Source organism: Macaca fascicularis, chromosome 5, assembly GCF_037993035.2.
Source record: "Macaca fascicularis isolate 582-1 chromosome 5, T2T-MFA8v1.1".
Classification (NCBI taxonomy): Eukaryota; Metazoa; Chordata; class Mammalia; order Primates; family Cercopithecidae; genus Macaca; species Macaca fascicularis.
This window is the reverse complement of record NC_088379.1, coordinates 48,426,653-48,445,155: the sequence shown is the minus strand read 5'-3', so window position 1 is coordinate 48,445,155 and position 18,503 is coordinate 48,426,653. Positions and strand designations below refer to the sequence as shown.

The 18,503-nt window shown below is 36.8% G+C and overlaps 1 protein-coding gene across 8 annotated transcripts in view; it reads right to left on the bottom strand.

The window, feature by feature from the left end:
- Positions 1-8,199: 8,199 nt before the first annotated feature.
- The window catches only part of OCIAD1 (OCIA domain containing 1), a 29,808-nt gene continuing 19,504 nt past the window's right edge, over positions 8,200-18,503 (bottom strand). For 4 of the 8 annotated variants that reach the window (XM_005554876.5, XM_074039763.1, XM_005554874.4 and 1 more), the window contains 3 exons: positions 17,877-18,043; positions 12,489-12,641; positions 8,200-8,725 (listed from right to left, as the gene is read on the bottom strand). In XM_005554876.5, the coding sequence (XP_005554933.2) occupies positions 8,688-8,725; positions 12,489-12,641; positions 17,877-18,043 (358 nt within the window). In that variant the 3' untranslated portion in view covers positions 8,200-8,687. Of the gene's footprint in view, positions 8,726-12,488; positions 12,642-17,831; positions 18,044-18,503 lie in introns of all 8 variants that reach the window. The other 4 variants (XM_005554879.5, XM_074039766.1, XM_074039762.1 and 1 more) reach the window with 2 other exon arrangements.

The following is an 18,503-nucleotide window of genomic DNA, read 5'->3' as shown; positions in this document are numbered from 1 at the left end:
TAGATATATTTGAGGCAGTCTCACTTTGTTGCCCAGGCTGAAGGGCAGTGGTGTGATCAATGTCTCACTGCAGACTCAACCTCTCAGGCTCAAGTGATACTCCCACCTCAATTCCCCAAGTAGCTGGGACTACAGGCACACACCACCATGCCCAGCTAATCTTCTTCTATTTTTTTGTAGAGCTGGGGTCTCACTATGTTGCCCTGGCTGGTCTCAAACTCCTGGGCTCAAGCAGTCCTTCCACTTCGGTCTCCCAAAGTAATGCGATTACAAGCCTAAGCCACCGTACCCAGCAAAACAATAAAAATTTAAAAAGCAGAGGGATGAAGTTAAAGTGTAGAGTTTTTATTAGTTTTCTTTTTCATGTTTAGTTTGTTTATGCAATGAGTGTTGTTATTCACTCAAAATAATGGGTTATAAGATAGTATTTGCAAGCTTCATAGTAACTGCAAATCAAAAAACATACATTAAGCTGCTAAGATCTGGGTTAATTTAAAAAATACAATGAATGCACAAAAAATAAAAAGCAAGAAAGTAAATCATGTCACCAGAGAAAATCACCTTCACTAAAAGGAAGACAGGAAGGAAGGAAAGAAGGAAGAGAAAACCACAAACAAACAGAAAACAAATTACAAAATGTCAGAAGTCCTTACTTATCAGTAATAACATTGAATATAAATGGAATAAACACTGCAGCCAAAAGACACAGAGTGGCTAAATGGCTTTTTAAAAAGACCCAATGATCTGTTGCCTACAAGAAACATACTTTATATGAAGACCCATGTAGACTGAAAATAAAGGGATGGAAAAAGATATTGCACATCAATGGAAACCAAAAAAAAGCAGGAGTAGCTATACTTATATCAGACAAAATAGATTTCAAGACAAAAACTATAAAAGAGACAGAGAAGATCATTATATAATGATAAAGAAGTCAATTCAGCAAGAGGATGTAGTAATTGTAAATATACATGCAACCAATGCTGGAGCACCCAGATATATAAAGCATATATTATTAAAACGAAAGAGATAGACTATAATAGCATAATAGCTGGAGACTTCAATACCCTACTTTCAGGATTAGAGAGATCTTCCAGACAGAAAATCAACAAAGAAACATCAGATTTAATCTGCACTATAGAACAAATGGAACAAATACATATTTACAGGCTGTTTCATCCAACGGCTGAAAAATACACATTCTTTTTCTCAGCACATGGATCATTCTCAAGCATAGACCATATGTTAGGTCACAAAATAAGTCATAAAACATTTTTTAAAAATTGAAATAATATCAAGCATCTTCTGTCACCACAATGGAATAAAACTAGAAATCAATAATGAGAAATTTTGCAAACTATATAAACACATAAAAATTAAACAATATGCTCCTGAATCAGTGGATCAATTAAGGAATCAAGAAGGAAATTGAAAAATTTCTTGAAACAAATGACAATGGATAAACAACACACCGAAACTATGAAATACAGCAAAAGCAGCACTAAGAGGGAAGGTTTTAGCTATAAGTGGCTAAATTAAAAAAAATTATATATGTATATAAATAAAATATGCACCCAGTACTGGAACTGTGATATGTAAACTACACTTATATATAATAATAATAACCTAATGATTCATCTTAAAGAACTAGAAAAGCAAGAGAAAACCAAACCCAAAATTAGTAGAAGAAATAATAAGGATCACAGCAGAAACAGAGATAAATGAAATTGAAACAAAGAAAACAATATAAAAGATCAATGAAACAAAAAGATTTTGTTGAAAAGATAAATAAAATGGACACACCTTTAGCCAGACTAAGAAAAAAAGAGAGAAGACTCAAATAAAATCAGAGATGAAAAAGGAGACATTACAACTAATACTGCAGAAATTCAAATGATAATGAGTGGCTACTATGAGCAACTATATGCCAATAAATTGGAAAATCTAGAGGAAATGGATAAATTCCTACACAGATACACAACTACCAAGATTGAACCATGAAGAAATCCAAGACCTGAACAGAGTGATAACAAGCAACGAGATTGAAGCTGTGATAAAAACCTCCAAGCAAAGAAAAGCCCAAGACCCAGGGACTTCACTGCTGAATTTTGACAAACTTTTTTTTTTTTTTTTTTTCCCAGATAGAAATACATTTATTCCACTGGCTTCCCCTCTCAGCCCCAAACAGCAGGTCAGGTGGAACAGGACAACATCTGAGGGATTCTGCCAAACATTTAAAGAAGAACTAATACCCATCCTACTCAAAATATTCCAAAAAATAGAGGAGGAGGAAATACTTCCAAACTCATTCTATGATGCCAGTATTGCCATGATACCAAACACAGACAAACACACATCAAAAGAACTACATGCAAATATTGCTGACAAATATTGATGAAAAAATCCTCAACAAAATACTAGCAAACCAAATTCAACAACACATTAAAAAGATCATTATGACCAAATGGGATTTATCCCAGGGATGCAAGGATAGTTCAACATATGCAAATCAATCAATGTGATACATCGTAACAACAGAATGAAGGACAAAAACCTTATGATCATTTCAACTGATGCTGAAAAAGCATTTGTCAAAATTCAGCATCCCCTTCATGACAAAAATCCTCAAAAAACTGGGTGTAGAAGGAACGTACCTCCACATAATAAAAGCCATATAATATACAACAGACAAATAGTATCATACAGAAAGGGGAAAGCTGAAAACCTTTCCTCTAAGATCTGGAACATGACAAGGATGTCTACTTGTATCACTTTTACTCACTGTTATACTGGAAGTCTTTACTACAGCAATTGGACAAGAGAAAGAAACAGTATACAAATTGGAAAAGAAGGAGTCAAATTGTCCTCGTTTGCAGATGATATGATCTTATATTTGGAAAAATTGAGAGACTCAACCAAAAAACTATTAGAGTTGATAAACGAATTCAGTAAAGTTGTACGATATGAAATCAACATACAAAAATCAGTATCATTTCTATGTCCTGACAGAGAACAATCTGAAAAAGAAATCAAGAAAGTAATCCCACTTACAATAGCTACAAAGAGAACAAAATACCTAAGAACTAACCAAAAACGTGAAAGATGGTCAGGCTTGGTGGCTCACGTCTGTAATCCCAGCATTTTGGGAGACGGAAGCAGGAGGACTGCTTGAGGCCAGGAGTTTGAGACCAGCCTGGACGACATGGTGAGAACCTGTCTCTGCAAAAAATTTAAAAATTAGCTGGGCAGCCAGGCGTGGTGGCTCACACCTGTAATCCCAACACTTTGGGAGGCCAAGGCAGGCAGATCATGAAGTCAGGAGATCAAGACCATCCTGGCCAACATGGTGAAACCCCCTCTCTACTACAATACAAAAAAAAAAAAATTAGCCAGGCTTGGTGGCATGTACCTGTAGTGCCAGCTACTCAGGAGGCTGAGGCAGGAGAACCACTTGAACCCAGGAGACAGAGGTTGCAGTGAGCCGAGATCACACTTCTCTCCAGCCTGGCAACAGAGTGAGACTCCGTCTCTCAATAAATAAATAAATACAAAAAATAAAATAAAAATTAGCTGGGCATGGTCGTGTGCACCTGTAGTTCTAGCTACTCAGGAAGCTGAGGTGAGAGGATCACTTCAGCCTTGGAGTTCAAGGCTGCAGGGCACTATGATTGTGCCACTGCACTCCAGCCAGGATGACAGAGTGAAATGCTGTCTCAAAAGAAAAAAAAAAGCGACAGATCTCTACAACGAAAACATTAATTCAAGAAACTGAAGAGGGCTCAGTGTGGTGGTTCATGCCTGTAATCCCAGCACTTTGGGAGGCCGAGTCGGGTAGATCACTTAAGCAGGACTTCAAGACCAGCCTGGCCAATATGGTGAAACCTTGTCTCTACTAAAAATACAAACATTAGCCAGGCTTGGTGACACACACCTGTAATTCCAGCTACTCAAGTGGCTGAGGCACGAGAATCACTTGAACCTGGGAGGTGGAGGTTGCAATGGGCCAAGACCATGCCACTGCACTCCAGCCTGGGAGACAGAGCAAGACTCTGTCTCAAAAACAAAAGGAAAAAAAGTAAAGTGAAGAGGACAACACAAAAATATAAATATTCCATGTTCATGGATTAGACAAATCAACATTGTTAAAATATCCATACTCTCCAAAGCAATCTACAGATTCAATGCAATCTCTATCAAAATACCAGTGACATTCTTCACAGAAATAGAAAATAAAAATCCTAAAGCTTATATAGAACCACAAAAGACCCAGAATAGCCAAAGCTAGCCTAAGGAAAAAAAAAAAGAAAAAATACTGGAAGAATCATATTGGCTGACTTCAAGTTATACTACAGAGCTATATAGTAACCAAAACAGCATAGTACTGGCATAAAAACAGACACATACACCAGTGGAACATAACAGATAACCCCAAAACAAATGCATACATCTACAGTCCACTCAATTTTCAATGAACGTGCCAAGAATATAATGGGGAAAGGACAGTCTCTTCAACAAATGGTGCTTGGAAAACTGGATATCCATATGCAGAAGAATGACACTAGACCCATCTCTTACCATATACAGAAGTCAAATCAATATGAATTAAAGAGTAATTCTAAGATCTCAGACTATGAAACTACTAAAACATTGAAGAAACACTCTGGGACATTGGACTGTGTAAAGATTTCTTGAGTAATATCCCATAGGCACAGGCAACCAACAAAAAAATGGACAAATGGTATCGCATCAAGTTAAAAGCTTCTCCATAGCAAAGAAAATAATCTACAAAGTGAAAAGACAACCCATAGAATGGGAGATAATATTTGCAAACTATCCATCTGACAAGGCATTAATAATCAGAACATAAAAGGAACTCAAACAACTCAATAGAAAAAAATCTAATAATCCAATTTTTAAAAATAGGCATCCTCTGGTGGATGCTGAGATTTAAAATAATAGGCCAGGTGCAGTGGCCCGCATCTGTAATCCAAGCATTTTAGGAGGCCAAGGTGGCCAGATCACTTGAGCTTAGGAGTTTGAGACCAGCCTGGGCAACATCGCAAGACCCTGTTTCAATAAAAAGAAGAAAAAAAGAAGAAAATAATATTATAATAAATGGGCAAAAGCTCTGAATAGACATTTCTCAAAAGAAGACATACAAATGGCAAATAGGTATATGAAAAAGTGCTCAACATTATTATCAGAGAAATGTAAATCAGAACTATTATGAGATGTCATCTCATGTCAGTTAAAATGGCTTTTATCCAAAAGACAGGCAATAAGAAATGCTGGTGAGGACGTGGAGAAAAGGGAATCTTCATACACTGTTAGTAGGAATGCAAATTATTACAACTATGATGGAGAACAGTTTGGAGATTCCTCGAAAAACTAAAAAAAAAAAAAAAAAAAAAAGGGCTATCATATAATCCAGCAATCCCACTGCTAGGTATATACCCAAAAGAAAGGAAATCAGTATGCACTCTCATGTTTACTGCAACACTATTCACAATAGCCAAGATTTGGAAACAACCTAAGTGTCCCACAGCAGATGAACGGATGAAGAAAATGTGGTACATGTACTCAACGGGGTACTATTCAGTCATAAAAAAGGATGAGATTCTGTCACTTGCAACAACATGCATGGAACTTAATCATTACGTTAAATAAGCCAGGCACTGAAAGACAATCTTCACATTCTCATTTATTTATGGGAGCTAAAATTTAAAATAATTGAAGTCATGGCAATAGACAGTAGGATGGTTACCAGAGGCTGGGAAGGGTAGTGGGTGCAGCGGGTGTATGGTTAATGGGTACAAAAAAAGAGTAAGATCTAGTATTTGCTAGCACAACAGAGTGACTATAGTCAAAAATAATTATACATTTTAAAAAAACTAAAAGAGTATAACTGGATCGTTTGTTACATGAAGGATAAATGCTTGAGGGGATGGATATCTCATTTACCCTGATGTGATTACGCATTGCATGATGCCTGTATCAAAATATTTCATGTAACCCATAAATATATATTCCTGTGTACCCCCCAAAATAATACATTTTAAAATAGAAATTTTGTACCTGGAAGTGAGGTTCTGCCATAACAAGAACCTAAGAAATATGGCATTCACTTTGGGACCAAGTAGCAGATGGATGCTGCCAGGATCATGAGGAGACTGCTAGTGAAATCCTAAAGGGCCTCAAGGAGGGCGTTAGCAGAAGCCCAAAGGGCTTCCAAGGAGGATGTCAGAGGGAGGAAAATGTTATTGAAAGCTAAGAGACCCTTTTTAAGCAGTAAAGCTTAGCAAAACTGTTACCTGTGGTATCACCAAAAATAGAAAATGTGCCTAATGATCTAGCTAAGATTTCCTGGCAGTGTTGAATCTGGGTCCATTTGGATTTTTCTACTTATCCAAAATAAAATGAGGAAGAGGTATAAAGAACAAATTATTCCACTCCCAAATGGAATTTGGAAGAAATATTAAGGCTCAGAATAGCCCTTTCAATGGCTCTCAGACAAAGACCTAATCCAAAGTGGGGCAATAAGATCCTTTGCTCAAGACCTCAGGAAGATGACAGTGCCATCTTAAGACATTTCAGACATGTAAATGGCCCACGTGCCTTACCAGCATGCCTTTTAGACCCTGTCCAAGGCTTAGAATCTCAAGGATGTTGTTCATCAGCCTCACAGGGAGCCCAACATAGAAAAAGGACTATTTCCAGTAGACTTTATGAGTGGCTCTTGTGTAATAGATTATAAATTTATACATGAGAAATACACAGGAAAAAGAAATATGTCAGCTTGGACAAGGGTAGTAGTAAAAATAGGCCTATGGACCTCCAAATTCTGTGAGGGAGTAGGCTTTACAAAACAAACAACAACAAAACCTACTCAGCTGCAAACACAAGTGCCTCAATAGAAAAGGAAAAATCAGAGGGCAGGGTCAAAAGCCCCAGGGAACCACCACCAGGGAATACACCTAGATCCCAAAGAATGGCCACATTAGGCTGGCTAGACTTCAGAATTGCAAGCCAAGCCTTTCCTTTTTTCTTTTTGAACAGGAATCTCCAGAGTAGTGATGTTATGCCTAACAGGTGAACAAAGCAGATAACTTCTTAAGTTCAGGCCCTCAGATTGACAGAAATGGTATTCATGACGCTTTTATTTATGAAGCTTTACCCAAGGAGCCTCATCTATACCTTACCCCGATTAGATGATCAGCTCCTAGACTTTGAGCTGTTGTAATGGCATAGGAAATGGAGGTCCTCGGGAGAGGGATGTGAATTACAGCGGCCAAATGATAGACTGAAAGATGGCTGTGGTATCTTCCATCCCACGTGTTCTTTCTAAAATGTGACTAGGTGGGGGTCTATTGGTCCAGGTTCCTAATGTCCACTATAAAGTAGTGTAGTATTTACATATAACCTATGTACATCCTCCTGTATACTTGAAGTCATTTATAGATTACTTGTAATAATGCTATGTAAATAGTTATTACAATGTATTGTTTGGAAATAACAAGAGTTCAGTACAGACACAACCACCCATTTCTCTCCCTCAAATATTTTCAATCTGCAGTTGATTGAATCTGCAGATATGGAACCCACAGATACAAAGGGTCATTGTATACCAATTTTTTTTCTTTTTAACATCTTAGTCTCGGTTATGTATACCAAATTTTTATTGTTTTAGAATTTATAAATTCTTTAAAAATGACAACTTGCTTTTGTAAGGCAATTCCTTATTACTCAATTTATCTACATAAATCATATTCATTATATTTTTACTTTTTTTAGACACAGGGTCTCACTCAGTTGCACAGGCTGGAGTGCAGTGGTGTGATCACAGCTCACTGCAACCTAGAACCACTGGGTTCAACTGATCCTCCCAACTCAGTCTCTCAAGTAACTAGGACTACAAGCACACAACACTATCGCCAGCTAATTTTTATTTTTTTGTAAAGATGGGGTCTCACTTTGTTGCCCAGGTTGGTCTCAAACTCCTGGACTCAAGCAATCCTCCCACTTCAGCCTCCCAAAGTGCTGGGATTACAGGCATCAACCACTGCCCACTGCCTCCAGCCATATATTATTAAATATTATAGATGACTTTATTTCCTTTACCTACATGATTATAACTAGCTTAAAAATAAATCAATAAATTACAAACAATAAAACCATAAAATCAAGGAAGATGAGGGCTGCTGCATGTTCCTTTACATTTTATTTGCATAAACATTAAGATAATACAGCAAATACCGGAGGAAAAAAGCTTTTTAATAATTTCTTAATGTAAAGCTTCACACTTAAAAATTATGCTTGCTCCCCCCACCCACCCCAATTCAACATGCAGATATCATTTATTTTCATATATGCTGATTCTAGAGCACTGTAATCTCTTGCTGGTTTTATGAGTGTCTTTGCCCTTGCAACAATTTCACAAACTGTATACAGTCATGGTATAATACCATCATTCAAATGAATCCCCAAGGTAAGGACATTTACACAATATTAACACTAAAAATCTGCGTTTTTTTTTAACACGCCAGAGAAGTCAAACCACAAAAATCCAGGATCTTGTTTTAAATGTGTTTATGAAGACTGCTGCTGATCTCAAAGCATGCAGGTAATCATGACCACCTAGATGAAGCGGGATGTTGAAACTCCTTCAGTAGGTCCAATGATGTAATTTTTCACTCATCCCAAGTATCTCCATATTTGTTTACTTTGACTAGGAAAAAAGCACAAATAATTGATGATTCCAAGCAATAATAAGTAAAAGATTATTTCAAGTTTGTTGCTATGATGAAAAGTTATGTTTCTCTCTCATTTGAATAAAAGCACATGAGAGTCAAATTATAATTACAAAAAGGGAATGGCAAGACTTTTGTCAACTTGGGGTTGGACAAATGCATTGTATCTAGAATTTTACATAAATAGTTAGTCCTCATAACAAACTTCTAAACACAATTCTCATTTTAATGGTGAGAGAACAGATTAGTAACTTGCCCAAGGTACAAGCCCTAACAAGAACTGAGATTTTAGTACAGGTCTGTTTAGATCCAAAGCCTGGGTACTTTTACATCTTTACTGTACTACCTAAGTAAGTGTGGCACATATTAAGTCATATAAAAAAAAAATTAGTGGGAAATAATAAAACAAACATTTGAATTTTCGTTTTTCACAAAAAATACAGCAGTAGAAATTGTCAAGTGTTCAAGTTGTAATTAATTCAATCTTCTCTCTCAGGGCTGTAAATACTACTATAAGAAGAAAATACTACTACATTTCACAGGTACTCTACATTTTACATTTTGAAACATGCTCCACTGTCTATTCTACTCCTTTACTTTTTTGCTCCTCTTCAACACAGCCTCTGTCTATGAGTAATCATAACAATATAAAGCAGCAGTTATCACAGTGTGGACTCTTTTCAGGGAATACATGAAGTCAAAATTATTTCATTATTATATTGACATTATATATCCTTATCCTTCACATTTTGCCTTTTCCCCTTGCTCTCATTCCCTCACGAGTATATGTTACACGGTTTTCTAGAAGCTACAGGATGTGTGGTGACATTGCTCCGGCAGTTAATAGAATACGTGCTTGAATTTTTAAAATTTCTGAGACTTAATTTCTAATTAGATAAGTATCAACCACATAAGCAAAAGGTGAAAACTTTAAGTGACACTTTCTGACCCTGTGAATCTACCCTGTACTAATTTCAATAATATTTTAGAAAATCACTGAAACTATTTCATAACAAGTCTTTTCTTTAAATTATATAAAGCACACAAAAAACCTTTTACCAAAAAAAAAAAAAAAAAATCATTTCACATTCTTGTGTCATGTAACAGAACTTGAAGACTTCAGTCAAAAATCACAAATGTCAAAATCCAGCAAATACTAAAGGTCTACAAAATTTCCTTTCTTAACCTCTATCACTATAGAAGCCTAAACCAAAATACTCAATTTCTGATACAGTGTAAGGTACTATGCTATGCAGACAATAATAGAAAAGATTACAAAAATAAGAAAAATATTACTTTCTGCCCTCACAGAGCTTACAATCTAAATCCTCAAATTAATTAGCAGAACAAAGTACTAACGAGTCTTTACTTATTACAGAGCAATGGCCACTAGATGCATAGTTTATGCTAAATGTTGTTTGATGACAAACATTCAAAAGTATGGTAGATCCCTAATTTATTTCAAAGGTTGATTTTTTTACATTAATAATATGATGCAGATATTATCTACCATTGTTATAAAAACAGAACTCCAAATGAAGCAACCACTAATGATTAAAAATAAAATTAGCTCTAAAAAATGATCATAACAACAAATACGAAGGACTTCCATGTATTTTTGCATTATCTGTGGCATATGACCTTCAAGAAGGTACCAAAGACCTATTCTTTCCATTTTTAAAGTAGTAAATAGCCGGGCGCGGTGGCTCAAACCTGTAATCCCAGCACTTTGGGAGGCCGAGACAGGCGGATCACAAGGTCGGGAGATCGAGACCAAACTGGCTAACAGGGTGAAACCCCGTCTCTACTAAAAAATACAAAAAAACTAGCTGGGCGAGGTGGCGGGCGCCTGTAGTCCCAGCTACTCCGGAGGCTGAGGCAGGAGAATGGCGTAAACCCAGGAGGCAGAGCTTGCAGTGAGCTGAGATCCAGCCACTGCACTCCAGCCTGGGCGACAGAGCCAGACTCCATCTCAAAAAAAAAAAAAAGTAGTAAATAGAAAACCTTGAAACAATGACACATACTCTGAAATTCCTTAAGAGAAAATCATAAAATCCTATACTGAAATAGCTACAAAACCCTATTCAAATGCCCTCTTCCTTTAGAGGTAAACTTATATCAAAAAATTTACTTTGGCTGATGTATAGCTATTTCAAAGAGACTTAAAAGAAATCAGCATTTAAAAATTCACAATTATTTTTCCAAAGTAGTTTTTTTTGCTTTTTTCCTCTTTAAGAAATGCCTTAGAAGCTGGTGTATATAGTATATAACTCTTTCAATTTCACAAATATACCAGAAAGGTCAGGCACAGTGGCTCCCACCTATAATCTCAGCATCCTAGAAGGTCAAGGTGAAAGGACTCACTTGAGCCCAGGAGTTTAAGACCAGCCTTGGCAACATAGGTAAAAACCCACTGTACCAAAAAAAAATTTTAACAGCCAGGGATGGTGGCATACACCTGTAGTCCCAGCTACTCGGGAAGCTGAGGTAGGAGAACTGCTTGAACCCAGGAGGTCAATGCTGCAGTAAGCCATGATTACAACACTGCACTCCAGCCTGGGTGACAGAATAAAACCATCTCAAAAAGAAAAAACAAACAAACAAAAAAACACAGAACAAAAAAATAAACAAGAGAAAAACCCAAACGTACAAAGAAAATCAATCTCATTACTCAATCATTCTGTGGTTAGGCCACAAGTGGTATTACAGCACAATGCCAACCTCAGGTCACTACAGCAACTTATGTGATAGGTGTATCATTAGGAAAATAAGACTATCAGATCTCCAAGGAGATTTTTTATAAGAGAAAAACAGTCAAATGAGTGTATAATCTCTACCTTGTGTTACAAAACTAATCTTGCTGTCTTAAGTCTTACTATTTGGAGTTCATTATTTTCTTTTTTTTTGGACACAGAGCCTCTCTCCATCATCCAGGTTGGAGCGCAGTGGCGTACTGTCAGTCACTGCAACCTCTGCCTCCTGGGTTCATGCAGTTTTCCTGCCTCAGCCTCCCGAGTAGCTAGGATTACAGGCATGCACCACCATACCTTTTTTTGTATTTTTTTTTTTTTTTTTTTTTTAGTAGAGACAGCGTTTCCACCATGCTGGCCATGGTGATCTCCAATTCCTGGCCTCAAGTGATACACCTAACTTGGCCTCCCAAAGTGCTAGGATTTCAGTCATGAGACACTGCGCCTGGTCTTGACTTCAGTATTTTCTAACACAAAATGGCTTTTGGAACACCTTAAAAATGGAAGAACTGGCAGGTGCAGTGGCTCACGCCTGTAATCCCAGCATTTTGAGAGGTTGAGGCAGGTGGATCATGAGGTCAAAAGATCGAGACCATCCTGGCCAACATGGTGAAAACCTGTCTCTACTAAAAATACAAAAAATTAGCTGGGCGTGGTGGCAGGTGCCTGTAGTCCCAGCTATTTGGGAGGCTGAGGCAGGAGGATTATTTGAACCCAGGAGGCAGAGGATGCAGTGAGCCAAGATCGTGCCACTGCACTCCAGTCTGGGGACAGAGCAAGAGCAAGACTCCGTCTCCAAAAAAAAAAAAAAAAAAAAAAAAAAAAGAGGAAGAACAGATAACTGTAAAGTACTATTTTAAAAATATTTTACTTTAGTTAACTGCTTGAAGAGTTAAATCACATATTAATTAATTTTTTATAGTACTGTTTTAAAGTAATGTTTTAGTTTCCAATCCTAAACAGTAAAGTGATTCAGACTAAACTATCATACCTTCTTTTTTTGGCACTCTTTCATGCATAGGCCTGACTGAGGGGTCAGTCTTTTGTGTTAAAGATACTTCATATGACTCTCTGTTCTTATTCCTTAATTCCTCATATGTAATATTTTTTCTTTTAGGACTTTCTTCAAGGTTGGGATCAGGTCCTAAAACAACAAACAGTTAATAAATGGTAATAAAAGGATTTGTATAACTCTAAAGCAACTAAATTTTACAAATGCTCCTTACCTACAATCAAAATAGTATAAAGAATCAAATTATTACCACCATTTCACAGGTACTATACTTTCACCAAGATAATTATCAAACTGAAATCTACTTCTGCCTATATTTTTAAGCTTTTATTTCTAAAAATTAAAATGGACATCAAAGATTTTAAAAACTAAACCACAGCCAGAAGAAAAATAGGTATCATAATATATAACCGTACAATTTAAACTCATTAAAATACCAGTGTTTTAAACTGGAGTTAGTCATACTGTATACAGAATTAAAAGAGAAAGATATTCTACTAGTGACAACTGAATAACACTTGACATAGTACAGATTTTACTCAATATATACTTAAATAGTCCTATAACCACAGACTCTATGAAAACAACTCCAGCTATTTTCAAAAATCATTTATTTTACCATTTTATGAAATTTAAACAAAAATACTTGAAAACAGGCCAGGCACAATGGCTCACGCCTATAATCCCAGCACTTTGTGAGGCTGAGGCGGGCGGGTCACCTGAGATCAGGAGTTCGAGACCAGCCTGGCCAACGAAAAAAACCCCATCTCTACTAAAAACACAAAATTAGTTGGGTGTCATGGCACACGCCTGTAATCCTAGACTAAGGAGGGTGAGGCAGTAGAACCACTTGAACCAGAGACGAGGAGGTTGCAGTGAGCCGAGATCGCGGCATTGCACTCCAGCCTGGGCAACAAGAGCAAAAATCTGTCTCCAAAAAAAAAAAAAAAAAGTTGAAAATAATTACTTGAAAAGTATAAAACATAGCCTTTAATCAGAATATGTATTGTTTTCATTCTGGTCTAAAAGATGCAACATTAATGCAGAAGAAAGTATCAACTGTTATTTTGGCCTGGGAATTAAAATTTATTCTTTATTTCTCCCAGAGAGTCAAAATGTGAATACTACATATTATCATAGGGTCAAATGTAAATATAATGCAGTGGTTCCTCCTAATATTGGCTGACAGGATCAAATAGTGAACACAGTTTGTAAAGTTTATAAACAGCAACAAAGGCCATATGAACATTAAAAAAAAAAGCTGCTAACATTCAGTGAACAACTATTTAACTTACAAAGTCTTACATACCACATACCACACCAAAAGTACTATTTTTCAAAGATGTTTTCAATGAGACATATAAATTGGGCATATAATTTTAATATTAATTTTTTAAAAAATAATTTTTGTGATACTTTTTTAGAACTCAAAGGTAAGATTCCAGTGAATAATTAGAATTTTCTAAGCAACATAACTATACATTAAATAATGTTTTCAACCATAAGCTTTCTTTTTTTTCTTTTTAAGACAGAGTCTCACTCTGTTGCCTAGGCTGGAGCGCAGTGGCGCGATCTTGACTCACCAGAACCTCCGCCTGCTAGGTTCCAGTGATTCTTCTGCCTGAGCCTCCTGAGTAGCTGGGATTACAGGCATGTGCCACAATGCCCAGCTAATTTTGTATTTTTAGTAGAGACGGGGTTTCGCCATATTGGTCATGCTGGTCTTGAACTCTGACCTCAGGGGATCCACCTGCCTCGGCCTCCCAAAGTGCTGGGATTACAGGCATGAGCCACTGCACTCAGCCGTTTTCAACCATAAACTTTTATTCTGCTAAACAAATATATACTGTACTGATATAAAGCAAAGATGATTTAAATTTCTCCTAATTAGTTCTTGTATTATTATATGATGGTTCAAAACTAAATTTTTCTTACTAAAAAAAGAATGTAAAGAAAAATATTGCAACCTTATATTGGGATTAAAACACTTCGCATAAGTGCATAAGTATTACTTATTACTTATTCAGTAATAAGTAATTACTGAACTCATTTCCCTTCACCATATATGTTATATTAATTCTGAAGGAAATCGTGGGTACTTCAGGAACCTTGGGTTCTTAACCCCACTCTGCTGACAATTAGGAAATGTCCTTGGGCAAATCACTAAGCTTCTTTGAATCCTGGTTTTCTCAATTGTTTAATATGGTAGTTTGAGTAGATGATCTCTGAAGTTCCTTCCAGGTCTAATACTTTTTCTTATAAAAAATATTTTACTGTTATAAAATTCTGGAACAAATAATGAAAATATAAATCAGACAGAAGAAGACAGAAGAGAATTTTCCACATTGTGGAGAGAACATGATTTACTATTTTGAGAAGGTTATAAAGAACTGGAAGGACTAAAAAATGAAAAATGTAAAGTAGCACTGATTTAAATGTAACTGTAATAAACTCTAAGTCTCCTAACAGCAACGAAGAAGTGCTTGCTATTTTAAAAGATTAATAACTCTCTGAATTCCTGGAAAAAAAAAAGCAGAACTAAAGTAGGACTTAAACCAAAGAAGATGCCATGGTAAGGGAGGACAGCATCTGGGACAAAGCAAAAGCAGGCCACTGCTGGCCCATGTGGAGAGCAGTAAAAAAGTAGCCACTTTGATTTTCTCTAGAAAAGTGGGTCAGAAGACAGAGCAGTGGATGGATGGATGGCTGCTGTGGAAGGCATAAAATAATATTAAGACATGGCCTTGCTAAGTAGTCTGTGGGTAGATACCAAAGGGCTTTTTGTTTGTTGGCTTTTGTATGGAAAAGAAACTATATAACAGAATTTCCTAATGCAAATGGTGGGAAGGATGCAAGTCATTACAAGGAGTTAGTGCATGTCTAGAATACAGTAGTGCCCCCTTATCTGTGGTTTTGCTTTCCAGGGTTTCAGTTACCTGCAGTCAACCATAGTCTGAAAATATTAAATGGAACATTCCAGAAATAAACAATTCATAAGTTTTAAATTACACCCTGTTCTGAGCAGTGTGATAAAATCTTGTGAGGTTCCACTCTGGTCCATCCAGGACTTGAATCATCCCTTCGTCCAGCATATCCACACTGTCTACACTACATTGCCTATTAGTAACTTGGTAGCCATCTAGATAAAAAAAACATAGAACATAAAGGATTTGGTAATACCTGAGGTTTCAGGCATCCTGAGGGGTCTTCGAACTTATCCCCCATGGATAAGGGGGGACTATTGTACAAGAATAATGGATTTGAACTTCAGACTGGTTAAATGAGACACAATGAGGAACAAGGACAGCTGCCTTTGGAGATAAGATAGTGACTTTAGCCATTCTCTCCTAATCTGCCCATTCCCTTCCTTCCTTTTCTGACTAATTTGATGCCTTTGCTTCCAACCATTAAAGAAAAAAATAAAAAATCAGAGTTGAGGATTAAGAAGCTCTCAGTAACTTTCATCCAAACTCTTTAATCATCTGAACTTCCATTCTTTCCTGTCTCTTCCTTAATACAAGGGTAATACTCACCCCTTTGCCCTGACTTTTGCTCTGAAGTAGTGCTGTCCAACATAACTTTCTGCAATGATGAAAATGTTCTATATTGGCACTAACATGGTAGCCACTAGCACATACGACTGTTGAGCAAGTGAAATGCTACCAGAGCAATTGAGAAATTGAACTTTAAATTTCATTTATTTTTAATTAATTTAAATAGCCACATATGGCTAGTGGCTACTCTATATTCTGACCTACCTAGAACCCCTTCTGCATTCTCTAGAACCTTCTCTGACGTATAATCAACTTCTCCCTTTCCACTGTATACCCTCCCCTCCCTTTAACTTCTTTCCCTCTAATCTTTTAAAATTTAAAGAGTATACTCTACAAAGGTCCATAATCCCTTATCCAAACCTTGGGGTCCGATATGTTTCACAATTCAGTTTGAGATTTTAGAAAAATACTATAGTAAATACCCCTTATATTACTTAATATCCATCCATTCAGAGGTTTAGGACAGAAATGAGTAAGCAAACACATTAATGGAAAAATCTTATCTGGCAAAGTAAATAAAGTCTACATTTATATAACTTATGTGAATTTAGGTCACGGTATTCTGCTAAATGAATTCAGGTCAGATTTTATTATCAGTTTAATTATTAAAAAACAAAAACAGGCTGGGTGCGGTGGCTCACGCCTGTAATCCCAGTACTTTGGGAGGCCAAGGTGGGTGGATCACGAGGTTGGGAGACCAAGACCATCCTGGCTAACACGGTGAAACCCCGTCTCTACCAAAAATACAAAAAATTAGCCGAGCGTGGTGGCAGGCACCTGTAGTCCCAGCTACTCAGGAAGCAGAGGCAGGAGAATGGCATGAAGCCGGGGGACGAAGGCTGCAGTGAGCCAAGATCGCACCACTGCAGCCCAGACTGGGCGACGGGGCAAGACTCTGTCTCAAAGAAAAAAAAAAAGAAAACTTGGCTTAAACCTTTTTGAATTTCAGGATTTTAGATAAAGAATTATAGACCTGTATTTCCTGTTTCTAATTCCTCATCTTACACTACAGACTAGACTGAAGGAAAGAAACTAATGTTTTTTGAGTCTATTATTTGCCAGGCATTGCCTCTGATTATTTCATTTAATTCCAACAGTTCATTAAGAGAGGTTATTATCATCTCCATTCAACTGATCAAGAAACTGAAAGGATTATAAAGTAGTTATAATAATATTACTATATTATTATAATGTAGTAGTAGTTTTACAAGGTCACATAGCTAGCAAATGTCAATCACGATTCAAATCCAAGCCTTAATCCAAAATTGATGTTGTTGCACTTATATGTGTGATCTTCAAAGCTAGTATTTACAAACTTCACAAAACATTTTCACATGGATTTTCTCACTTGACAACAGCTCTTTCTTATATTATAGACAAGAAAGTTGAAAGCCTTTAAAACCCAGCCTATCAAATGTAACCTTTTTAAATCGTTCCTGGAGCCTCTACTTCCTGGACATGATTTATCATTTCTTCTTCACTATTCCACTAAGCTTGCCTTAGTATTTTCAATTACTGGGACATACTAGTAATTTATCCTTGTATTTCTGTATCTTCTAACAGACTGAGAGTTTTTCAGGCACAAGAACCAAGCGTTATTCATCTTCTTCCACGACTAGCAGAGCCCTCAACATCTACTGGTCCTCAAGAAAAGTTGAATGAATGAAGAAACAAATGAACAAACATGCTGAGGTTAGGTTGATGATTGATGGTAGAACACACAGGTGATATCCAGCAGAAAAGGTCATCAAATAAAGTTTATACATACGTTGGACCATAAAATGTTGAAATTCATTTCAAGAGAAGTTTCTACCTTGGACAATATGATCAGAAATACCAGTGGGCGCAGATTCATTCATAGAAGAACTGAATGGAATTGGCTCATAATGAGGAAGCATTTCTATGTTGTCTGCTGCTGAGGATGTCACAAATGATTGACCACTCACATTTGAGTCATATTTTGACTTCTGGTAATAATGCCTGTAAATGAAAATCATATTAAGAAATATGAGTCACTGCCTATATCTTAAAGAAGTGTTAAAATAACTTCTTTCATATCTTATTTCCATAACTATATATACATATAAATTTTTTATTTTTTTGAGACAGGGTCTCACTCTGTCACCCAGGCTACAGTGCAGTGGTGCAGTCTTGGCTTATTGCAATCTCCACTTCCTAGGCTCAAGTGATCCTCCTACCTCAGCTTCCCAAGTAGGAGGGACTATAGGCATGCATCACTACTTGGTTGTTTGTAGAGATGAGGTCTCACTATAGTTGAGACTCACTACAGTTTGCCCTGGCTGGTCTCAAACTCCTGGGCTCAAGCAACCCTCCTGCCTCAACTTCCCAAAGTGCTGGGATTACTGGCATGAGCCACGCATCCGGCCTCAAAATAACTTTTAACACAGTTATTTATAAACAGTAAAATGAGGTCTGGTCT